The following is a 26164-nucleotide window of genomic DNA, read 5'->3' on the forward strand; positions in this document are numbered from 1 at the left end:
GTAGCACATCAACATACTGCGCCACAATCAACCCCCCCCCCCCCCCCCCCCCCTCACCCGGTGCACAAGCCCAAACCATGGACGACTGATAACTAATCGGAGCATAGACCGGTCGACAGCGCCCAGCACGACAACCACAAAAGCACCGGAAGACACCTTTCACAACCGGGCTACCTTCCACTGTGCTCCACATTTCCACGAGAACCACGACGAGATCAACCGCAACACCCGGTCAGCATTGTTATCGGTAGCCGAGGAACGACACTCGTGAGAATAATGAAGCAATTTTATGCACCACACCATGGCAAGAGACGGAGAGAACGGTCACCAACGGTTGCAGGGTTTGCAATCCCGCACCAGGACGACCAAAGTCTGTGGTCTCGTGGAACCGCACGGCCCGTGCCCCACCGTATCGTCGTCCCCACCTGGTTTCCTGGGTGGCAAACTCATCCTTTCCATCCTTGCGATTTCACAGAAAAAGCAATCAGACTCGGAAGATCTTGCAAGTGCGTCGAAGTCCATGACGCGGGATCCGATGACCCGATGCCATAGGTCTGGGGCGGTTTTGTCAATCACCAACGTAAAGTAACGTTTGTCCTTTTCGGCGCCACAACACACTCAGTCAACTGGCGAGAAACCCTTTCTTTCAGAAAACCTCGAGAATTCCGTTCCATTTTCCGTTTGGATCCGTCACCAGCACGTTAGCGTCCTCAACATTGCAGTTCTAAGTGCTGCAACTACTGCGATGACTCGTGCCATCTTGGTGTCAACGAAATGACTTTTTGAGGTTTCTTATCACATTCCCTGATAGGGTGCTTCAGTTATGAGCCACTTCAAGCGTTCGCGTGGGAATATGGACATACTTCACAAAAGGATGTAATGGATGGCTGCAGTGACATAACTCCGTGGACTGTCTATAAGTGGAAGTTCCAGAAAAAAAACCATTCCTAGAGCTGTAACGGTCCAAAGTTTGAGCTCACTTACTGTATTACTGGATCGCGCGGATGAATGATGATGACCTCAATATATTCTCTGGCTAAACCGTGCTGACAGCTCGGTTCCCACCGCAAAAACCCTGACGTAACATTGGCACTCGCCAAGGCCAGCAAGGAGTTTATGACACCGCTACCAAGGAATGCCTCCACCCCGTGCCCCGCTGACACCACAAGCTGTCCCAGCTAATTAAATCAGGTCAGCACCGAACGAGCCCCCAAAACGACTGCTCCGCGGAGACTACTTTGCGCGGGGCTCAGTAATTGACTTTATACATTTGATTTACTGCACGTGGGACGGGCCCGAGTCGGCATGTTGGGATCCGGGCCCGACGCAAAGCCCGCCCAGGGAACCAGATTGCTGAGCTGACGCAAGCCTCACACCATCCGAACGGCTTGCCCTAATGCCGATTAAAAGCACCGTAACCGAACGGATGATACGTCCCGAAATTTCCTCCCAGGGATGTCACTGATTCCCTCGCCTCCTCGGATGCTTCGATGCCAAACTTTGTCATTTACTTTATTGATTATTTAGTGTCCATAAAAAAAGCAAGTTTCGGGCAGTTTTTGCTGCACCCTTTCCCTTTTCCTGCTGCCACCGTTTCCGCGCTTCATACGCCGGAAAAGGCCGTGAAAAGGCCACCAAATGGGTGGTTACACCTCGGGCGTCACATAACCACAACCCGCAGCCCAAAAGGCAGCTGGAAAAGAGCGCTTTCGGCGTGACATCTTAAGCAAAACCAATGACACCAGGAGGGAAAGGAGGGAGGAGACCGATTGGACAATCGATTGGAGGACGATGGCGCGATGAGCTGGCGATGGTGCCTCCGATTCGCGGCACAGCGAGATGTGATGGGGCACGGGTAAGTTGGCACCGATTTTACGGCCACAACTTGCCACTTCCGGAACGGCCGATTGGCTCGCGGCGAAACGGCGATTGTATCGGACTTTAATTCAGTTAGCCGAAAACTGTGTTCGCTGTCGGAGGGGCTTTTCTCTTGCCATCGAAGGTGTTGCCAGTTGCCGGACTGTCGACTGTTAAAAAAGTTATCTCCTTCAAGCGGGTACGTGTGCGTGCGAGCGGGGTTTTGTTTTTACGACAGGAAACAGTGGGCAATATGTGGGAAAGTTTTTTTTTATGATTTTCATGGCACATGAAAACTTTCGCACGAAATTAATGTTGCAAAACATTGGTTGTCACCAACGGCGCGAAGGATGTAAATCTCCGAGCAGTGAAATGATGGTGACGGCTTAGCAGTTTATTTGGTAGTAAACGTATGTACAGTTGGTTTTTCCTCCATCAGGAGTCCCATTGCTTGAAAACACATACAGCCACAGATAGGAAATGAGATACATATATGTAAGATTGATTTAAAAGTTGCAACTGTCCTACCTTTTTAAATAACCCAAGAAGAAAATAATGCTATTTTAAAACACTCAACTTATTTATTTGAGCTATGTTAATTTGAAAAATGCTATAAAACATAATTTCTTTACCATTAAAACCCTAACTCAAAAACTCCATTTTCTTTCTGTGCGAAAACCAGCTTGTTTCGGTTAGGTTTTAATTTGTTTCTATTTTTCAGCTCAGTGCATTAAGTCCATACAAGTTAGTTTTCTTTGTGTTTTTTTTAAATTTTGATATATAGTTTGAATCCGGAAATATGTAAAACTTAAAGTTATTAATAACTTTTACAACTGTTACTATTTTAAATGGTTTAACAGCTTACATACTTTTTTACGACATATAGATCTTTGGTAATAAAACATAGCTTGGGATCCTAGAACCAGATGATAGCTTCCAAATGATGAATAAACCCCAAACGTAACCGGGCATTACTTTCAGCATGTATGTGTAAAAAATATCAAATTAAACGAACGTTGCCTCTTCGTGCATGTTTATCTCCGCTGACACAAACTACCTCTCCGATTATTATTGATGGCCGATTAGCGAATCGACAAATGCTTCCGAAATTGTGCAATAAAATATGAACGCAATGTGCTTCTAAGCGAATGCAGCCGAACGCAACCTAGCACAAGAATGTGCAGATATTCGGGGAGGGTTGCTCAAATTGCAAGATTTTATCGTTACAATGAAATCGGTGGCTAGGAACCCCATTTTAATGGCTTGTTTATTTCAATTTCTACCGCACAAAATCGATACTCGGTTCGCTCCACCGCTAATCTTGCCGCATCCCGGGAACCCATACACTCGGAGGGACACTAACCAAACCATCCCGACATGCCAACGTGCTCTCGATGCGACTGTCGTGTTTTGTCTGGCCGCCATCAAACGAATCGCTTCTGTCTGGCCGTCTGGTCTTGCCCCACGCCACCACGTCAGCATCTTGCCTCGCCCGCGTTAATGGTGCCCCGCCACCATCCTGCCACGAATCCTGTCGCGCTCGGATCGATGACGATGCGGTAGATAACGAACACACATACGCACGCAAGCACGATAGCAGACTTATGGCAGCTAAACCGATCAGTTGGCCAATGTTTGGCTGCGGTCTCATAAATCGACGCACGACGAAACGCTGGGAATTAAAAGCGAGTCCCGACGGAACGGAATCGAATCATCCTCGACGTCCATTGCGTGTGTCCGGCGTCGGCCCGAACCACCGACCCACGCTGTCACTCTCTCGCTGTCCAAATTAACGAAAGTTTTACTACTTGACTGTCAATTTATGTCCGGCACATTGCGTTCCTGGGGGCGAAAATCCCGGTCTGGTGTCGGTGTCGGGAGCGTTCTTCCGTTCAGGGGGTGTAGTGTAGCATTCCCGGGAGTGGCACGGAAGGGAAGCTTCAAGCGTAGGGCAATGATGTACGATGAAGACGAAATGGCGAAAACCAGACACCCATCGATCGGAAATGGTATCCTCTTCGCAAAACAAAACCCGGTGCAAATGGAACCGGACGTCTCCGGTTCTGGAACTTCCCCCGAAGATGCCCCCGACGAATGTGGTTGGGGAAAGTCGGAATTCCGACCGGCAATCCGGCAATCCGGGAGATCTCTTGTTCTGCATCCGACAAGTTCCTTAGAAATCGGTGTGGGTTTCCAAATAGTACCCCATTTTAAGGAAGCAAAAAGCTTCGACCAATTCTTTCGAAGCGATCCCAAAAGTCCGACCGTCTACGTGAATCTTTTACGTTGCTGAAGTAACTTGGGTTGGCATGAAACTCTATAGCTTTCTTCAACTCCAAAAACGTTGTGAAGAATGTATTCCAATTGATAAAAAAACTATACCAAGTCTTTTACACCTTTCCTTTTCTGGTGATGGAGATCCCACAGACGATGGTGAAGAGTCCAAGAAAAGCAAATGCAGAAGAGGTTCCCATTTTCCCTACTCAGAGAAAAGGATGCTGATGGTGAATCCTTCTCTATTTTGGGCATGCTTTAATTGACACATGACACCACAACAGATTTGGTTTAGAAGTAGTAACTTATGTTATCGATCTGGTGTTTGCAAAATTGCATTACTTAAATGCCTTTAAAATAATACTGGCTTTTAATTACAACTCTTTCATTGCAGCTAATAACTTAATCACAACAAGTCAGTAATGAATATGAGTAGTTTATTTTTAATACAAAACTATTGAGATAAAAAATTGTCGAAAAATATCTTCAAGACAAATAAAATGAACAAAAATAAAAAACTGTTAATACACAACTACTGTTTTACTGAATGTTTTGTGAAAGGAGTTTATGTTTTGATTATAAAATTGGAGCTACTGATCGGATCGTCCAGATGCCTTTTAACTGTTCCGCTCCAACCATTTTTCTGATTATAGTTTCACTTGCCTCAATTAATTTTTCTGTTTTACCAAAAGTTAATACATATTTACTTCAATCAACAAAAATATAACTTCATTTATGTTAACTTACGTAATATAAAATCTTCTAAATAATATTTTCTAGGTGACTGTTTTTCTTTCACTAAATCCATAATAATCAGCTAAAAAAACATCTAGCTCGATCATCTGGAAACGAATTACTTTCGTTATGCATAACAGGTGGGCAAAACTGTAATTAAATCGCAATACTCTTATTGTAAGAAATGTTAACATGATCTTCTCGTTCGTTGTACCTGTGGGTTGGATACCGTATGTATCTATATGACGCTGCAAACTTCACTTAAATACAAGGCTTCCAATTTATCGGTAACAGTTACTCACATAAACATAACGCAAATTATCCTCAACGTAGCAATGTTGACAATGACTAGAAAACAAGGTTGAAAATGTTATCGAAAATGGGCACCGACAAGGATACTGTTTGTATTGCATTAATTCACGGACCATATGTGGTTTAAACGAAATCGATATATCTTATTGAGGGCTGTGCTTTATTGACCACACGTACGTAAAATGCATCCACCGCAGCAACCAGAACCACATCGGCGTACTCCTTGGCCGACGACCGATTGCGTAAGGATTCTGTCGCAAAAGCCGACCGTGGCGAGGTTTGCCCCCGATGCGAAAGAAGAACGCACTCCATTTTCAATGCATTCCGGGGGAGCAGGAATATACTTGGCATCCCATAAATAAGTCCATAATTTATCTCACACTAGTGTGTTGCCCCACCGAAACTAAATCCCTCTCCTGCTCGGGATGACTCCTTTTCCAGCCGTCCGGCAGGCCTAACGATGGGTCCGCCTAGTCGTACATAAAACAACCTGCCGAGGGTGAGCATTAAGTTGGCATTATTGGATGGGCTCCCAGTTCTTGAAGCAAAGAAAACTCCGCTCAACGTTAGCTCCGTTTCCGTACCGGACTCGAATGCTGAATCTTTCAGTTTCTCGGCCAAGGAACGAGCCTAAGCCCAGATTTCGCAACAAATCCGTTCGAAAGATGGATCTCCTCTGTGTTTAATTAATTATCAGCCGGCATTCCGGGGGTGGACATACACCGCAGAGCGCACCACCCTTGGATGGAGCGCACCACACAAACATGCCCGCTCGGAGTACACCGGGCTGAACATCGATACATTGGCATGTTAACAACCGGGGCACTTACAGGCCAGAGTGCGCCCATCGGCCCGGTCCCACGCCGGCCATTACTGCACCTGATGTTAAAATATTCAGCCCAACCAGCGCACGAACAGCGTCGAGTCCTTCAAACATCTCTTCCCAAACTCCGAAGGTGGTCTGCCGCCCTTCAGCTGTGCCCTTTTTGTTTCTGCCCCAAAGCTCCGGAACCTTTCCGTGGCTAACCTTCACCCTCAACTGGACCCCGCGCGTGCTCTATGCAGTTTCCCATCCTTTTGCGCCACCGAAAACCCGGCATGCCGCGACTTCGGGAATCGCCGAATTCGCGCTCGTTCGTGTCGCGTCGGAGTGCGACGAACAATTAATCATTTTCCCAACCTTTTTCGCCGTTTCGTTGGAGGTTAGGATATCTCTTTTTTTCTTGTTTTCTTCCCGCCTCCTTTGGGGAAGGAAGCGCAGCACATAATTGTGGTGCTCTTGTAATAATGGTAATTTGCGCGAAACATTTATCATTCTTCGCCCGATGCTTGGGCGACGGGAAAGGAAGCGGGGATGGAGTCAAGCCCGTTTGTGGACCCTGCGAGTGGGGTGGAAGGCCGTTCGACATCTTTTGCAAATTTTCGCTCGACGGTTTCATTTCAATTCTTCTTCCATTATTGGTCACCGGGCGGGCAAAGGGAAGCGGGGCCGAACAATGGAAGATGTGGGCCACTTTGTATCTTGTATCGTCCAGTAAGACTGCTCCGGTTCTGCCAATTCTTTTCTCTCCGTCCTTTTCCCATGCCAAACAGCTCCACCAACGGAGAAGGTACTCGAAGGGAAAACTCCACTGAAATTGTCATCGGCCATTAAGTGTCCTAGAGAAACGATTATCTTATGAGGTCGATGGTGAGTTATTGGTTTCGGGAAAAAGGGTCTCCGCAGTGGGTGCAAGAATGGGGGGGGGGGGAGGAGTAGGGATGGGGGATGAAATATGGTGGGAATTAGGTTGCAAATTTCGTGCCGAACATCGTCCATCTTCGAGAATGCAAAGGCAAAAGCGATCGGATTGGGACAAACGATTTCCATGAGAAGCTGGCGAGCATGTGGTCGTCTGAGGTGATTGAGTAATAACAGTACGTCTTGGTTTCAGATCGGCACATTTCGTGAGGCCTAGCGTAGTGTGATTGGAGCTTTACAGATTAAGAAAGAAAAAAGAAAGATAGCAAGGAGTTAAGAGCGAAGTTAAACTCCAAATAAGAGATGCATGAAATACGTATTTCATACATAGTGAATAAAACCACAAATATAATCACCGGAATTACAAACTTAAAGGATGTTATTAATTGAACATTAGCCAGAGACAATAATGTTTTAGTTATCATTAATAGTGTGCTTTACAGGCAAATCATAATGACCACCAAACCCATCGGATTAACCCACATGTAGACATGATAATATTTAAGAAATATAAAATAAAACTTCTAAAATGAGCGTAAAGAATAAGCAAAAAGTTGCAAAGCACACGAAACACACTAATTTAATTTAGAAATGAAATCTGAAACAAATTTTTTCTCAAAACCATTTAGTCTTTTTTAACGAAATATTACGCCTTGATATTTTGATACATAAAGAGAAGAAAAAAAATCAGATTTCCAACAAAGATTCTAACGCTAAAGAAAACTAAAAATTCATATTAAAGAATGCTGTATGTTACTAAAGCTACAGAAATTGCATATTAATGCATAATAAAACAATGTTAAAGAATTGTCCAAACTAAAGATAACGATTTAGAAATACAAATGATTGATTTACATGAAAAGTTCCCAAAATCATCAAAGAAACTCATCGAACGCTGATTGCTTGAATATACTTCGTTAATTAAATCAGAATAGCTAGTCAATTGGTGGCAATTTTTTCATTTTTCAAATTATTATAACTATTGTCAGTTTTGCTTCTGTGTCCCTGTTCAAAACATTATCTCTACCCAAATTGACCGCTTTTTGAATAACTAGCCCCAACTTTACTCTACGTAACTGTTTCCCTCCGGACGGAGGTGGCTACCTTTCGTCGCCAGCGTCAAGATCAATATCATCGAACGCTGGTATTAAGATGTGCTCCAATTTTCTTCTCTTTGCGCTATAGGAAACAACAACAAAAAAAGCTGCGAGAAAACAAGATGGAGAAAACCCCAAAATCCAACAGGCACATTGACACCGCTGGACACCGGCATTCGAAGTGCACGAAGAAAACCCGCAGTTGCCGGCATCCGACACATATCCTCGCCCGAAACGACGCACCCGGGGGTCCTACGGTGGTGTAGGACGAGAGCCCATTGGGCTGGCCCCGGGTGGTTGAGTCACCGCAGTCTGCAAAAATCGCACCAATCGAGCCCCCGACAACGACGGAAGCCTTCGACCGAACCAGAAGACACTCTTCTAAGACCCGGTTCGACTGCCTTCGACCTGCCAGAACGGCAATACCCGTGTTCTTACCCCGGCGCCTCTCGACGCCCTGCCACCATTGGTTCCTTTGAAAACCTCACACCCATCCCTGCCCAAACCGAGCCCCCGTCCGGCGAAAGACAGCACGATGATAAATAATATACCGCTTTTTTGGCAAATACTCCCAGACGAAAAGAGATAAAATATTATAGAAATAGAACTAATGTGGCGCCGCGGTTCTCGTCTGTTTGTACGAATTCGGTTTTATCTCCGTATGCGGCGGACTACTACTACTACGACTACTACTACTGGCACTACCGACCCGACTACAACTACTCGCTGCGACTCGCCGAACTTCTGACCATTTCCTTCCGCCATTTCCTTGCGCATCCTGCCAGCGAATTGTGTGTCCCTTTCAAATACGCTCCGGTTCGGATCTGTCTCCTCTTGCCTTATCCGTTCCATGTTCTGTTCCATTCTCTTCGCTGTGTTCTTCTCCCTCCTTTCGCGCACATTCCACCACATATACCCGCAAACACACACACACACAGATGAATTGGTGTGTGAACTCCAAACGCATACCAGCGCCAGCGAGCCGAAAAAGGACCTCCGCGAGTCAACGCGCTTCGTGTCACCGGAGGACGCGCGTGTCTCGGCTGTCGCCATCGTTGCAGAATCTTGCAGGGATCCTACGGGCTAGATCCTGAATCCGCAGCAAGCTATTTCCTGTGCCCAAGTGTTCATCACTTCCACCACCGGCTCACCACCGTTCGCCCCTTGCGAGTGATATCTATGGAATTCCTTTTACCTACAACTGACGTAAGAATAACGGTCATTTTCTCCCCTCTTATTGTACGCTGCTTCTTTCGACCCGATCGCCCGACCAAGGATGCATCGGTATTCCTTTCTGGCGAGAGTGAGAAGGATCGCGACACATTTCGTTTCCTTCCCATTTTGCCCATTACTTTTTGAAGCTCCTTTCGCTCAAATCCAGCGAAAAGCAGGCCAAACGGCCAGATATATAATGAGGAGAATGTATTCCGATCGTACCTTTCGAAAGCATGTTTGATGGACAATCTTTCAATTCGAATCGAACCTGTCGGTGACGCACATCAATCGTTCGACGATTTTGGAAAGTCGAACATCAATCAACGCGTCTGGACGGCTTTTGAGCTCAGTATTTCTTTTTGACGTAAACTATTTTAACTGTTTCATTCGTTTCCAATACTTCCCTTTACCGTTTGCTCATCCACAAGAAATTGTATTATTATAAAACTATGATGTAAAACTGTTGACACATTATTGATAATGATTTTCCTACCCTCGTCGTCACCGACGATGGAGGGTAAAGTTACCTGCACGATCATCCAGCATGTCTGACAGATAATTTAGTTTAACCCAGTTTGGGGTTTTCCTAAACGCCGTAGTCTATGGAAGGTACGGCGAATCATTTCCTTTCCTCGAATTGGCAATCTGTGCCATCTGCATCGGTCCAATGTCCTTCGGGTGGGTTTTGTGTAAGGCGCCAAGCCCAGTATACACATACACACTCACACACGCTCAAGCACGCACCGTACCAGGTCCCGTACGGAAGGATGTTTGGCGTAAGGCGCATTTATGGGACACGGTTTTTCCCAGCGGATTCCCGTACGCTCGGGGAAAATCCGCCTGCCGCTCGGCTGTGGCGGCGGTTGTCACACGATGGCGGATGAGATAATCTGATGGCAGCGCCAGGAAAACTTTATGCGCTTTTGATGTGTTGTTTGTCTATCTCGACCGTCGGTTGCGGTCTACCTTGAAGGCCGCTGCTGCGAATGAAATGGGTGTTTTTTGGCGGCAATTATTGTTTCCCGATTGGCACACGCATATCGCTGTTGCGGGATGTTTCTGGCTCAAGGTCGCCCCTGCGCTGGCAATATTTGCATTTCAGACCACGTATGATTTTATGAGTAAAACGATAAACATGCTGGGATGAACATTCAAATTAAAATATTACACAACAAACTTCTCTTCATTTTTTCCAGTTTTGTTTATCACAGTGCTTGTCAATCACACTAGCAGATCTCAGACTTCGTCTTTCTTTTCCTACAAATTTTCTCAATCACACAAAATCGATCTAATAAATTTACACCAAACATAATTATAAGAAAGCCATTCTTAAAATTGTAGAACTCAAGATACTGAATGAAAACACTCTTTCGTTTGGAATTGTCTTTCTACCCGGATTAAATCGGGTTGATCAGCTAGTAATTTCTAAAGTTTATTGTTGCGGCCTAACACATTTTAATGATCCATATTTTCTGATTAAAAAAAATAAACATTTTATTAGAAAAAAGGGTGGTGTTGTAAAACAACGAACGTTAAGCTTAAAGTTACAAGGCTTTCAACAATTTGCAAAGTACTGTTTGACGTAACGTACACGGTTCGATTTTTTCAAATTTAAAAATTACGCCAAATCAACTGTGGCATTTATATATTGGAACAAATAGTTTTCTCAAATGCTAGTACTAATGTTTACCTTAAAAAATATTTTTATGTGAATAGTATGATGTTAAACTTGACTTTAATTAATCAAAATGCATTAACTATTTCAAATTTATTATTTTTATCTGTGACCAAGATGGTTTAAGCTCGTTCAAAACACCTTGGTAAACACTGATTTGTTTTGCTTTTTCTGGCAACACTGCCGCTCCTTCGATTTTTGAAATAACGAACGGTCAGCAGTCAAATAATACAACCCGATAGTTTTTTCAAGCCAAGAACATCGTTTGATGTAGTGATGGAAAAATTGAATCCCTACAGGGATTCGAATCTTTCGATTCAAATTCATTCTGAGATCCCGATCTTCACATACGAATCGTTTTCCGTCATATCATGCGTGCTTACCAAGCTTGCCAATTTTTCATTTAATTTGTTACTTTAATAATTAGACAAACAATGGTTGAATTGATCTAACTTGCACATCACGCAAAAAACTCAATCTATGTCCAATAATCCATTCTACCCAGCGTTCGATTTGACTAAACTGAAATCAATTACATTGTCTCTAAATCGACTCGTTATGTGACTAATTCGACTCAAATCATAGTGAATCGATTCAAATAGTTTAGGAGCGAGTCAGAATCTAATCAAATCTTTAGAATCCGTCAAATGGGATTCAAATCTTTGGAATCCGTCTAGGGATCGAATCTTCGAATCTTCCGAATCCCGATTCTGTCAACGGAAGAATTCGATTTTTATTTGTAGCGTCACTAGATGTTTTCGTTTTAAAATTCGTTTCGTTTTGTTGCAAAGAGGTTGAAAATTCGAAAGTCGTTTAAAGAGTTACGTTTCATAGAGCTTGAAGTGCATTGCGTGTGTTTTTCTGTGTCTGTTTGTGAACCCTGGCAGGGTCAACCGGAATAACAATTGCTTCCACCGCTCGTACTAGTTTTAGGATTCCGATGGATATTCACACCGAGAGCAGTGGTATCGATTCCTCGCCCGATATGAATTCGAGCCTCGAGTTGCCACCGTCCCCGCACCGACCGGTGGTGATGCCTCGTAAGCTTTCGTTTTCAAACTCACCGGAACCAAATCCACCGCCGGAACCAGCGGACATCGCTGCTGACGGGCATAATCGACAGCAACAACCGAGCCACTCGCCACCGTACCGAAAGGTGCGGGCGCTCCGTCTGTTCGACACACCGGCCACTCCGAAAACAATCCTCCAGAAGTCCACCAACACAATGTTCCGCCGGCAAGTTTTTGGCCAGTGCGCGACGGATCTGTTTCCGCCCGCCGCAGAAGCGGCGACACCCGAGGAAGGTTGTGACGTTCTATGCACATCGATCGAAGGTGGCGAGCCAGTGTTAATCGCGGACAAACCGAAACCGGTTCCGCTGCATCGCCGTTTGGATGTCGGTTTACCATCGGCCAACGTGAACCCCTTTACGCCTCCGGCGATGTTTATGCGGACGAAGAAGCGCACTAGGCAGGAGGGTCCGGAAAGTGCCAAAGCGGCTCTGGGTGGCACGTACGGTACTGGTGGTGCATTTCATCAAGCACAGAGCTTCCCGTCCGGGTTTCCAAACAACCGGCTTAATCGAGCAGGCGGCCGTGTCCCGTTGTGTGGTGCGCTGACACCGTTCGCGATGAAGCAAGCCAACGACTGCACCATGAACCACACGTTGAAGTCGTTCAATCTGGTCGAGGACGAGTCCGGCGAGTACCGGCAGGCACCGAAGCGGCTCGCCCTGCAGGACAGCAACATTTCCAGGTACGAGAAAGAGTTCATCCAGCTGATGCTGCTCGGGAAGGGCGAGTTCGGACAGGTATACCAGTGCTTGAACCGGCTGGACGGATGCATCTACGCCATCAAAAAAAGCATCCGGCCGGTCGCGGGCAGCTCGTTCGAGAAGACGGCCCTCAACGAGGTGTACGCGCACGCCGTGCTCGGCAAGCACGACAACGTCGTCCGGTACTACTCGGCCTGGGCCGAGAACAACCACATGCTCATCCAGAACGAGTACTGCAACGGAGGTAGTCTGCAGACGGTGCTGCAGGAGCGCTACCTGAAGGAGTCGGAACTGCGAACGCTGCTGCTGCACATCGCCGAGGGTCTGAAGTACATCCACTCGAACGATCTCGTGCACATGGATCTGAAGGCGGGCAACATTTTCCTCTCCAAGACGCCTCTCCGATCCGGACACGGAGGGCAGGCTGCGTTTGCGATGCAACACTTACCCGCCGAGTGTCCGGACGATGGCTTCGAAGACGTGTACGATGACCTGGAGAACGAGTTTCTGGTGACGTACAAAATCGGTGACCTTGGTCACGTCACGTCCATCAACGATCCGCAGGTGGAGGAGGGTGACTGCCGCTACCTACCGACCGAGATCCTGCAGGAAGACTACTCCAACCTGGCTAAGGGAGACATTTTCTCGCTCGGCATCACACTGTACGAGGCGGCCGGTGGTGGCGCGCTGCCGAAGAACGGTTCCAGGTGGCATCAGCTGCGCAGTGGACAGTTTCCCGATCTGCCTTCCATCGGGAAGGATTTTAACGACCTTATCAAACAGATGATGCACCCGAACCCGGAAAAGCGTCCTTCGTCAACGACCATCTTCAACCATCCGTACGTAACAACTTTGGTTCATCGTTAACAAACCTAGCGAATTAAGATAAATCTATGATTCATTCAATCTATTCTATCTATTCAATCTATTCTTCACAGAGTTCTCTCGCCGATTGACTCGAAAACGAAGGCCCAGCTCTGCCTCGAACTCAGCATGGAAAGGCAAAAGAACGAGGTGCTCCTGAAGAAGCTGAAGGAGCAGGCAAAACTCATCAAGACGCTCGAACACTCGCAAACGCCAGGTACGAACACGAAAGTTGTCGTAAATTGAAACAGGTTATACGTTTCAAAGCCTAATTCCTTTTTTTTTTTTTAAGAAACGCTTTTAAGGAAGTGATTTCGAGAACATTAATTTGTAACAATGAAACGAACCGAGTTAGTCGAAAAAATCGTCAAAACATCTACATTGCAGTGCACTAAAATGTATTCAGTTGTTGTTGAAAAAGTCCCTTTTTCTTTACTAAAAAATCGAAAACAATTCTGTAAAATGAAAGACACAAATGTTCATCCGTGAAAGTCAATTTGCGAAAGGTTCCACATATAACATAAGTAAAACATTTTTCCACCCTCCTTTCAGGTTCAGGACGTAAAATACGCTCATCGGTCCTCAGCGAGCTTACCACATCCGATCGTCGTTTGCGGTCATATTCGCGCAAAAAGCGCACCACAAACCTCATCCCAAATCGACGCGGTATTCGAGACAGCAACAAAGGAAAAGATTATTAAAACCGGCCAGGGTCAGGGACCTAATAACCACTTCTCCAAACGATATCCCCTGCATCGGAACCGACCGTGTTGCGACAAGGTCGCCTGTCCGCTTCTCCGAAAATGGAATTGTTGTTCGTATGCTCAAGATAGCTAACCTGTGCCTTTCCGAGCCTAGTTTTGGTTCATCAAAGCCTTTCTCCCGAGTGAATGTTTTGAAGTTTCTCATCGTGGGGGGAAGACCAGACACCGAAAGCTTCGCGGAGCTAAGCAAGCGAATCCTCCTGTCCAATCGTGGATAGAGATGATCTACGCGATATAGAAAGACGAAACGAATGTCGCCCCATGCGAAAGCATGTTCAAGTGAACAGCACAAAAGCGAGATTAGTGGAGAAAAAGCGGGTTTTATCGTTTTCGAACTAAGAAAGACGCTAAATTCCAAACGTTACTCAGCGTCGCCCAGCCAATAGTTGAAGATCGTTGAATTCATTCCATATTCTTTCTTTCTACACTACAGCACTCTATTCTATTTTCTTTGTAAGGATTCGATTTATAATTTTATTCTGAGTAAAATCACTACCATGAACTTTCAGTTGTTTTTCAAACAAGAATTAATAATACTATTTTCTCTCCGATTACCATTGCGTTGTTGATGGGTCATTGGATGAAATTGCTACTCGAAGCATTATTAATATTACACTTCTAATGTTAATGTATTGCACAAAAATTAAACGCGAAGAACGGCGCCCTGAACGGTGGAAAATGATTCGGGATCAGTTTTCACACGAAAAATACCTTTAATTCGAGACTTTTCTTCTTTTCTTTTTTGTTTTATATCTATTTATTATACATTATTAGACATTATTTCGCTCTCTTTCTTTTGACACGCAAAACAAACATGGTTGGTAACTTTTTCTTTTTTCTTAAGATGCTCGTGTAGAATGTAATTTCTAAATTGTAAAACGGAATTAAGATCGCACTGAAGAAATTGTTGAACAAAATTCAAACTCTCGTAAAGAAACCGAAAGCTAGAAACGTTACGGTTTTCGGAATATAGCGTACGTATGGCAAAGGTGTAAGATTTGTTTTTGTTTTTCTTATTAATGATCGGTCGTGTACAATCCAAATCTGAAGCGTATATAGGTGATGCGAATCAAAACCAAATGTACGAGAAAATCGAACCCAAACGCAAAATAATCCAAAAGTACGCACAGGATCGTGATCCGTCGGAAAATGTCATGGCGCACTCGGCAGGGAAAAACGAAAATGATCGCGTAGCGCACAATCAGGATGTAGAGGAACAAAAATGCTGTGAAAATTCAGGAATAAAAACAGGAACGATAAGGAAAAGCAGTGAATGGAAACGAAAAAATAAACAACGGAGGATAACCCCAGCTTACGAAGAAATAATGTGATTAAACATAATATCGATCAGAGCGAAGTGATCATATAAAGAAGCAGCAAGCATGCAAGTGTAACGATACAATCAAGAGATGAGAAAAGCGTGAGAAGATTTGAAAATAATAAATGTGAAGTAGGCGGAAACGGAGAACGGAACGAAAGGCTGTAAACTTGCCGTTATTGTTGTTCAGATCAACGCACATACGATATCGACGCAGAACGCGGTTCGAAAAATCGTTAACCAAACCCGGACGGACGTCTTAACCTCATTGTGAAAGCATATTTTAGTGTAAGAGAAGCATGGCACGCTTTGGTGGCAGAGAAGGTTGCTAGGATAGGATGTAAGTGCTCCTTATTTTGTACGATATGTTTAGCAACTGTTAGGTTTTTATATTCCCTCCTACACAGAGTATCACAGGATTTATATTTAAGGCTACGTTGAGATGGTCACATAAGTCAAAGAGAAAGTGAGAGGAAAATTAGTTTCCCAAGCCAGAATCTACTAAGAACTTGTCACGAACTAACGGTACGATCGATGGGCACCGCATGAAAAGGACATATAACTGGACCTCGGTGTCCCAATTCAAGACCCATCTGAAATGCATGTGAAAGAACGAAAGGAAATTTTGTGATTTTATCAATTAAGCCAGTAGCTGTGCTTGTGTGTGTGTTCGTCGCCAAACCTTCTTCTTTCCCGCATCGCTCCGTTGGCAGAGCAGTTCCATTGCTCGGTTCGGAGCGGTCCGGATGACAACAAGGGCCGGTACAAAGACACTGCACCCGAACACTCCATAAACACAGCTGCGAACAGAGCATGCAGTGTTGTTCAGAACTAGAGGAGAGGAAAAGGGTTTAGTTTAGGGTAAAGGTGAGATATGGCAGCTTTTGGTGTTACGATGCGAGGAATAGTCCATATTAAATTCAACAACAGAATTCGGAATTTATCGCGTGCATCACTTACGGGCATAAGTTTATTTTCGTTAATTCACGTTTTGCTGCTCTAGCAAGTGGTTGCCAGCTTGAATTCTACATTGCCATTCATTCCAAAGCATTACATATTATTTCCATAGTGGTCGGTTACTGTTTTTCTTTATTACTGATTCATGATATCCGTTCTATTTTACTAGTTCTTCCTTTCCTTAGTGCTTGCCTTAGCAGTTAGTAGAGGATCGTCCTTTTTCTCACACCTTCTACCATCTAATCGAACCCCAATACGTCGCATCTCATTTCCTTCCTAGGAGCTAGGATATCTTAGGTTAAGAGTTATATTAGATAGGATTTAAAAAGAGATATCAGCGAACAAAACTAAAAAACAATTGTATACAGTGAGAAAACACATATGTAACAACAAGCGAAAGATTAATAAAAAGATGATTAACCTGAAACAAACACAAAGCTGGCAAAGGTGTTAAGTTCTATCGTTCCCCGCAACTGAAGACCGCGAAAACCGATCCTGCTTTAAGACAGCCTATCCGTGAACACATCGATGGGGATACAGTTGGAGCATTCTTTCCCGCCGGCATGACCCCGACCTTCGCATTCTTCCGTTGGTCGGTCTTCTTGAAGATCGTCCGGAAGGTCTTTCGACTCGAACGCAGCCGGGAACAGCAGCCGGCAGTAGAACTCGGACGTCTTCGGATCCATCGGTTCGCCCATGGCCGACAGGATGGTGATCAGTCGGACCAAATCGACTTTCGTACCTTGGGAGAAAGTTTGTGCGGGAAGGAATGGTGCGTGCCACATAAGTATTGAGAAGCGAACTTGGGAACCTTGATTGGGGATGATACGAACCGGAGGCAGTCGTCGCACCGATGGAGGTAACAGCGGTCCGGATGTCTTCGGCATTCGGCGGGCAACCGAACGATGGACGGTGGTTGAGAAACAGCTTGGTTACCTCCTCGAATGTCAGAAAGTAGGTCCCAAGTAGTTCCATTTCCTTGCAAAGGTTTTGCTCCTGTAGCGGACGAACGAATAATGCATTTTATTTTATTTCATTTAAATAAAACAATTTAAAATTGTGGATTACAACGAACAGAAGATAATAATCTGGTAAGGATAAATAATGTTGTTTCTAGAAATGTTTCTAATCTTTTTTGTATTTTTTTAGGAAATCCGATCCGAGGGTCCGTGTGCTGAGAAGTAAATGGAAAGACGATCATCTCTCACCTCATATTCGCTCATGTGGAAACCGATGCTGCGCATATAGTTCGGTACGTCCCGGGTGTCCATTGCATCTCGAAGCTAGAATTTGACAACAGAAACAATTAGTTTAATAATGTCACGTCTTCTGACAAACGCCATCTACCGTAAGCTCCGCATCGCCATCGGAATTCTTCGGTGAGATCTGATTGTAGAAGAACAAACTCAAAATCTCGCGCACGTAACAGCCCCGTTTGCCGCCGGGAAGGAGCATACAGAATGGATCCAATCCCGTTCCGACGTTTTTCAGATTGTCCAGAACCGGACTGCAAGATCGGAAAACGAAAAAAACACATTACGCATGACTCGGAGTGGGTTTTCTTGCGCGGTCGAAAGCATACCCCGTGTTGATCTTCCACATGCTAACGGCATGATCGCCATCACCGAAGACGAACGCACACCGCTCGGTCCAGGTGAGCTGCATCCAGCTCAATCGCTTCGGATGGGCCCGCACGGCCATATACTTGAAGGGATTCCCATCGATCGGCAGATGGTGCAGATAGATGTTGTTGTGCGTTATGAACAGGAAGAAATCTTCCCCAGGAAGCAACTGTAAACGCACACAAAAACGAAAAGCAAAATTAAAGCTCGAATTGTTGTTCCAAGGAAAACAAGGAAAATCTACCCGCAAGCAACGCGCAGGACCATCGACGAATGGCGCGGAATAGGTGTGCAGTATGTCGAACGTTCTGGCGTGGAAAACTTTGAACTTGAGCTGGTCATTGGCGACCAGCAGCTGTTGACCGCCGGGCATCACAAGCAGCCCGGTAGGTCGAGCGGATTGTTCGATCCTTTGCCGTTGCACTATCGAAAGAGTTTCCAGCTGGGCCATGTCGGCGTCATCAATTGTGTACTTGACCATATACTGTAGGAGTAATAGGGGACAGTTAACGATTTTCGAGAGAATAGTATACATTTCTATAAATTGTGTAACGCGTCTTAACCAACAAAATTGTGTTAGAAACTAAATATTTAAAAAAAACGTGTAAGGTTGTGTAAGATGACTTATAGGTACTTCTTATCAATCAGTCGAACTCAGTCAGATTTGTCCTCTACCGTTAATAGAATCGCTGCTAACTGATGTCAACTTTTATACTTACGCGATCATCCCCAATGGAAACAAAATCGGTTGGGTTTAGGAAAGCAAGATCCACAATCCTGTGGGTAGCGCATCGACCCGTTGGCTGCCAATCGTCTTTTTCCCGTTGGAGCAGTGTAACAGTGTTGCTGTCGTCCTGTGGGCGGGTCATGAATTAGCGTTGAGGGAAAAATGTTACCGTACGAAATTTTCTTTGACTCGCTTCTCACCACACACAGCAGACTCTTGCTGTCCGATGAGAACATCACCCGCCGGATCTTATCGTTAACGAACTGCAGAGGGCTAGCGCCGGCCAGGATCATAATGTTCGGTTCCACCATCCACAGGTATCCATTTTCGGCCCCTCCGGCCAAGAAGGTTCCTGTGGGAGGGGAAGAAACGCTAGTGGTAGAGTTTGACGCGTGATAGAACTACTAAAATACCAACCGCACGGAGAGTACACCAAGGTGATGATTCTTCCCCGTCGCGTCCTCTGAATCGGCACGTCCAGCGTCATCTTTATCGCTCTCGTCTTGAGATCGTAGACAACCAGCCGACCATTTCCGTCGCAGGCGCACAGCTCCGACCTGCATGCGAAATGCGTTTAACAAATCTCTACCAGAGCCACTAAAAAAAAAATGGAATCCGATGGAAGGTACCTGCGGGGATGCACGTCGAAGGCCGTTATTATGCTGGGCGCTGGGAGAAACAGTTCCTGAATTTTGTGGTACACTATGTCGATATCGTAGATTTTGCCCGTCTTAGTCGCCGAAACGAAACCACGCACGATCACCGGTTTGGCGTCAAATGAAACGTCCTTCGGTGCGATCTCTTCGATGTTGATGTCCGGTTGTGTACGTGTTTCGGTTTGTTCTAAAACAGAAAAGTATGTTTTGATTAGAATAATCAACTTGCTTTAAACCGTGTCGAATCTAAACCATTGAAAACATTATGCCTTCGTGCATATTCTATCTAGAATAGATTCAAGTTTTGAAATTGATTTTCTCACCACCTTTTTACCAAAATTATACATGTTTTAAGGAAAACCAACCATTTTTGTTTCACATGCTAAATCTCGAATGAAGGAAAGTTTGAACATAAACATCTTGTTTGGGTTTTAAGATTTTCTTCAAACTTCCAGTTCAATGGAAATTCTAAGTTTATGTATACTTTTTGAGTAATATGAAGAAATTCACAAAAAAGTTTTAAAAAAACATTTTGAAAAAAATTATTTTAAATCTTCTAACCAAAGCTAATTGTGAGTTAATAATAATAAACAATTAGCTTAGACCAATTGATTGGTCTCATCAATTAAAGTTCACTAAAATAAGATCTCAAACTCGTTTCGAAGTAAATATCAAAATGAAATAAAATCAGTTCAAATAACTTTACCAATCACCATTCTATTCTGTATGAATCCATTCAACATTCCATTTGATTCCAGAAAGTCAACTAATAAAAATGAGAAATCTTCACTTACTAAAAATATCAAATTAAATATAAATAACAACACTAAATATTAATAAATGTGATTTATGATTAATAAAACATTCCCTCTATAGCTTTACCTCCTCCTTCATTTGATTCCTCGCCTCCGTTCGATTCGGTCGGCTCTGCCGCCGGAGGTTTCCTCTTGCGCGTCTCCACCAGCTCAAACGAAAGTGTCCGTATCGGTTCGAGGTCCTCCTGCTTGAACCAGTACAATATCTTCATCGAGTTGTCGTAGAAGCGAATCTCCCCGTCGTCGTCTCCGGTGACGATCTTTTCGTCGCACGATCGAACCACATTGATCGCGGCGTACTTGAGGTGCAGATACTTGAGGAACTCCTTCCGCAGTGCCGTTTCGCTGCCGGCACCGTCTCCCGGCGTCTTTCGATCGTCGTTCCACACGATGGCCATACCGGCCGCCGTCACCGAGACGGCTCGGTCGGTGCCCTCCACGAACGCCGAGTCGTTGTAGTCCTGGAAACCGTGCCGCTTCGGGACCTGCATCGAAAGGCGCTGCTCTTTGGCGTCCCAAGCACCGAACACTACGCCAGCTCCCAGCGTCACGACGAACTGGTGCCGTCGGCCACGGTCCGGACAGAAGTGTATCGTCTTGATACGCCCAAGGCGCGCCGGAAGCGTTAGCGTATCTTTAAAACATCGGAACGACTTTATCCTCTTTGAGAGTTAATTGAGTTTTTCCTCACATTAACTTACCATCGGGGAAATCATTACCCACCGTCCACGACCACAACTTCAGCTGGGCACCCTGGTCGGGACCACCAACGCCCGTCCCCCCGCCCGCTAGCAGGTACTTTCCCTCGCGACTCAACGCAACCGCACTTATTTCGGACGCCTTAAACGGTTCAAAAATAGTCCTGATAGCAATCGGATTTTTGTGACCACCAGTTGCTCCATCGCCGCACGCCGGAACTCGATCCCACACGTTGATGCTGTAGGAGCAGTCCGAGCTGACCACAAATCGGCCACTTCCGTCGCATCCGATCATGTTAACGACGGCTTTCTATTTCCGCAAGAAAAAGGAGTTGCCAATCTCACAAACAGCGAAGACGGTTTAAAAAGTGACTACTTACATGGCCAGTGACTGGAAATACCTTCTCCCGTTCGCCGTCGTAGGAGTAGAATAGTAACGCACTCCCCGACGCCAGGACCAGCTCCTTCCGGTCCCTGCGGCTACTCACGTTAAGGAGTGGAACGCGTGGATTGAACCCAGAAACCCAAGACAAGTGCTGGGCAACAAATGACAAGTAACACAGAAGTGGTTCTTACTTTATAAATTTCTACTAACTGTCTTGCTCACTTACCAAAGGATGGCATCGATGTTGGACGTTTTCGCCATGGTGTAGTGCATCGTCCGGTTGAAACTCCACAATTTCAGCCATTTTGTGTCGCTATTTTTAAAAGGTATTAGTATTGAGCCAAGCAAAGTCTTCCTTGCGTACCAAGACAGGATTTATTCTGGGTAAGAAAACAAACAGTGCATAGATCGTTGCAGTAGCGTTGCTATAGAGACGTGTTTCCAGGTTATTCCCTATTTCCCAGGACAACGTTGTTGGCTGGAGTATAGCAACGTACTATAGCATGGACGAACAATGTAGTAAATTACTTCGGTGAACTTCTGAAATAGGTTCATAAGAAGTAAAAAAGATCGCAATATTTTATATTCCCATTTTATGTACAGAAAATTTTAAAATATCTAACGTTTCACCCCATTAACACATTCCTTTGATTCTAAATAATAATGCTTAAGTTTCCTTCGATCCATAATTTTATCATTAAATTTCTATTCAATTCCACCTACTTGTAAATTCGGTTAATGGTTCACGGAATAGCAATCGACCCAGAGAGGCCCTTTCTCTTACCAACATTGCATCTTCATAAATCGATCGGATGGCCAATGACACTCGTCCGATTGTCCCCTGCTCTGCGAGTTGACCATGAAAAACCCCCCCCATAATTTATGACAAACTGTTTCGTAACGACGAACGCTGAATCAGCTGCTCGTTTGCTTTTCATAAGCCACTTGGAATGGTAGCAGAATTTTTCCTACCGAAGACATTCTCCACAGAACGATCACCTTTGCCTACACCGGCCAACTGTTTGCATAAAAGGACGCATAAAATGATGCCTTTAAGCAGCCATTGACCCTACCGAGAAGGATCTGGTTGAAAGTGAAGAAGTTAACGGAAGGAATACGATTAGCAGAAGAGCAATTACCGTTAAGATGGTGAAGATACGCGAAATTGTAGCTTATTATGCATGAAATAAGCCATATTAAAGTATTTTTTTCTTACCATATTACAAATATAGGTATTGTTTATTCAAACAATCCTTGTCGTTATTTCTATAACACTTATTTACTTTACTCATGAAACAATGAAACCAAATAAGTACATTCTTAAAGTACTTCTAGTATTTTCTACAACTTTTTGCAGACAACAAAAATGTCTGGTTCTTGCTCTTCCAACTTATCAAGACAAATATACTGCAGCCGAACGCAATGCGAAAGGTTACGAAACCGCCCGTTGCACAACGGTTGCCGCCTCGTGAACTCAACGAAACAACACCACCCTCACTCTCAGACTACCCTAAAGGCGTAAAGGATACACCCTCTTCGCTTGCCCGCACAACACCTTTCAATGGATGTGTGTGCGGTTTTTTTTTTAATGCGAAAAAGGAAGCCGAAAGTTTTCCACTCACCTGGCATGGTAACGTGATGGGAATCGCTCTGACGTGCGGTAGCATTTTCCAGCCCGATGGGGAAGCGTTTTCGTAACCAAGTCCTGGGCGCCAAGCGCAACCAGAGCGTCGGCGTTGCCGCCGTCATCGGTGGAACATGTGCCACTTGTCGCGAAACGTGACATCCGGCGAACAGCTGTGGTTGCGTCCGGAAGCCAGCTGAGAAAAGCTAGCCGTGTGGAAGCCGACCCGTCCGCGTGATTCTGGAAGATTTGGTGCATTCGTACAATTTTCACCGATCGAGGAAAGTACGTTGACGAGTGAAAATGCTTCACGAGCAGGTGAAAAGATGACTGGTTGGAAAATGTCAGCAACTGTACGCTGGGTGTACTTTTAGGGAAGTGTTTTTATTCATCTTGAGATTCATTTTATAAACATGCACGTCACATTCAATTTCAAAGATGTTTTTTGTTATAAAAGAATACTTAAAATGTAATTTATTGAAAGCTTTACATACCTAATGCATTTGACAAACAAAGGAATGAGATAAAGTTTAACAAACACGCTTATTTAGTAATATTTAGTCGTTTAAATAAAAATTAAGATTTTTATATTGTTCAACAAATATTTCATCAATATATACACTCCAGCAAAATTTTGCATTTTATTATAACTTATTCTTTTGATGGTAAAAAGCCAAATACAAATTCAAACGTTTCTTTCAGTTGGAACTTCAATCATATCTGTAGTTTTGGCTTTGTCTGAAATTGATCCTTATTGTTAGTTTTTGTTTTTCTGCAGTTTTGCAATGGAATCGCTTGCAAAGAAATAAATTTCATTATAACTAATTTATTTTCAATTTTGAGAAAGTTCACATACGAAATTCTGAGTTGTATTGTAATGATTTATTCCATTGTCAAGTGTACAAACTAAGATTTAATTGAACTCAATGAAACTTTAGTTCAATGTACGATGATTAATTTAGAATGAGATTTGCGTAAGAAAACCCCGTAAAGCCTATCTAATCTTTTTTGTTTTTTCCAATTCTACAACTCATCTTTTATTTATTTTGACCATTGAATAAAAATGGTTTACAAATGTTTCATTTTGTTCCCTTTTACTGCCGTTTGGCAGCCGCCTTTTTCATCGTTCCTAATGAACTGAGACGATCCATTTTTCAAACTGCTATCTCGAACGTTCTGTTTGATATTCTTACGCAACGATTACTTCTGTTGCTCAAGCAATAGGCATTCTTCGAGCAAAGAAAAAAAAAACTACCCGACCACCATTACGCTCTAACCGATCGTGCCTACCGGGCGCTTCCGCATTTCGGAAAGCTGCCACCGATCGAACCGAAAGCCAACGACCGCGTTGTCCTTCGAACGCAACCGGCCCGGTCGTTTTCATCCTTGACCGAGCGGCGCGCTTCCATTAAGTCATCGGCACCGGTTTACGGGTGCTAATTATCGATGCCAACACCGGTTTCGATACCAAATTCGAGCCGCGAGTGGTCGGTCCCCCGGCTTCGAATCCTTTTCCCGGTTCGTTGTCTAATGCCGCGTCACTGTGGGGTTGCTGAGGGGCGACCTCACAGAGGGCAGGAGAAACGGGGATTGGAGTATTTCAGGAGCAGCTTTGTTTCCGGGCGGAAAGATGGTGCGAACCGCTACGGGAGCGACGATGAAAAGTCACGTTTTCCGGCCGTATGTCGAAAAGGGCGAATGGTACATGCGTCGCTGGAGTGGGTTTGGTGGGTTGATTTCCTTTATTTCTTCTGCTTGTCATGACACGTCCCGCCAGTGTTTATGACGCCTTGCAACAGGAGGTTTGAGGTGTTGCGAAAGAAAGTAAAATAAAGCCGACTGGGTATACGTAATAACGGTCCGAGATCGAAAGGCCACCGAGAGGAGCGGCACAAGTTTTTCCGTATTGTTGCCGCGCAGCAACATTTCCCTCAATGGGCGTCATTTGAACTCGTTTTGCGGCCACGTGACCGGGTCGGGAAAATGCTATTGCCATGGCATGTCGCTGAAAATGTTACGCAAAAAGAAGAAGTATGTACGTTTTCCAAAGGCAGGCAGTTAGGAATTATAAATTGATGAAAGTATTTTTTGTTTTGTTCATGAATACTTATTTCAACGAATTAAAAATTGTCACCAAAACAAATTTTTCTTTTATGAGCTTATCTGCCAGTCACCGTGCTTATCTGTTTTTCCTAAATCTGCTAAAAATAAGTCCATTCTTACGTAACTTACGATAACGTTTGACAGACAAGTGTCATGGTGATCATCACGCTGTTTAGGAGTTCACGGTTGGATAAGGGTTCTATTGGAGTTGCTATCGGCAACAAACACCCCAATTTGGCCACCGCAAACATTAACCAAGTGAAGCAGGCTTGACACTGGAATGTGTCTTGATAGCGGGAGGCTGACCTTGCCACGCAAGATAACGCAGGAATCTTTGAATGGGAAGGAATTTCTATCTCGTCTCTTCCGCTAAACCATCGCACATCAAGTGCCACCGAACTGCTTTTGATAGGGCGATCGGTTGATGGATGGCAGCAAAAGCAGGTCAGCAAACGATATGGACGAACAGACATAAGCATTAGAATATATGAAAGAGTCCATTATTAACAATCATGTAATAATATTATATAAACTTTGTGACTTTAAAACTACACAAAGACTTCACTATTTTCCTCTGTGAGGTAAGAGAGTGCTTATTTTCGTTACGATATTTTAATCCGCCCGAAACTGTCTGCTTCGTGTGGGAAAAATGACTTTCACAAATTTCTTCCATTTTTGAAATAGTGAAAAATCGGGAAACTTATTTTTATATTTCTTGTATGTAGTATTCATTACACCATTTCATCGTAAGAAATTTTTTAATCGTTGATTTAGTAAAATTTTCTTCCCATTTGTTGCAAAGATGCAACACTAACCCATTTCTGACTCCGGCCAGGCTGGCAACATTATGCTCTCGGTACTCTCGGCTATGCTGCCCCGTGACACACTGACACGTTCCGGCATAGTGGAGCACGAGGCCTCCTCAACTGTCCACTGTCTTCTTCGCTTCCT

The 26164-nt window shown here is 44.4% G+C and overlaps 2 protein-coding genes across 3 annotated transcripts; one reads left to right on the top strand and one right to left on the bottom strand.

The window, feature by feature from the left end:
* The first annotated feature begins 11639 nt into the window (after positions 1-11639).
* On the top strand, positions 11640-16999 carry LOC131263384 (wee1-like protein kinase). 2 transcript variants are annotated; one of them, XM_058265576.1, is made up of 4 exons: positions 11640-12411; positions 12448-13519; positions 13619-13761; positions 14097-16999. In XM_058265576.1, the coding sequence occupies exons 1-4, from the start codon at positions 11847-11849 to the stop codon at positions 14243-14245; spliced, it is 1929 nt and encodes a 642-aa protein (XP_058121559.1). In that variant the 5' UTR covers positions 11640-11846; the 3' UTR covers positions 14246-16999. The 2 variants fall into 2 exon arrangements, with proteins under 2 accessions (XP_058121559.1, XP_058121558.1); XM_058265575.1 differs by having other exon boundaries at positions 11640-13519.
* An 84-nt stretch (positions 17000-17083) lies between these two features.
* On the bottom strand, positions 17084-21790 carry LOC131264104 (cilia- and flagella-associated protein 251-like). Its single transcript, XM_058266393.1, has 14 exons — positions 21713-21790; positions 21482-21637; positions 21105-21411; positions 20471-21037; positions 19562-19775; positions 19350-19489; positions 19133-19284; positions 18925-19059; positions 18450-18689; positions 18166-18374; positions 17931-18090; positions 17792-17866; positions 17417-17579; positions 17084-17325 (listed from the first exon to the last, which is right to left on the bottom strand). Exons 1-14 carry the CDS (start codon positions 21788-21790, stop codon positions 17084-17086), a joined length of 2838 nt encoding a protein of 945 aa, XP_058122376.1.
* Between the last annotated feature and the right edge of the window lie 4374 nt (positions 21791-26164).

This window comes from Anopheles coustani, chromosome 2, assembly GCF_943734705.1.
Source record: "Anopheles coustani chromosome 2, idAnoCousDA_361_x.2, whole genome shotgun sequence".
Lineage (NCBI taxonomy): Eukaryota > Metazoa > Arthropoda > Insecta > Diptera > Culicidae > Anopheles > Anopheles coustani.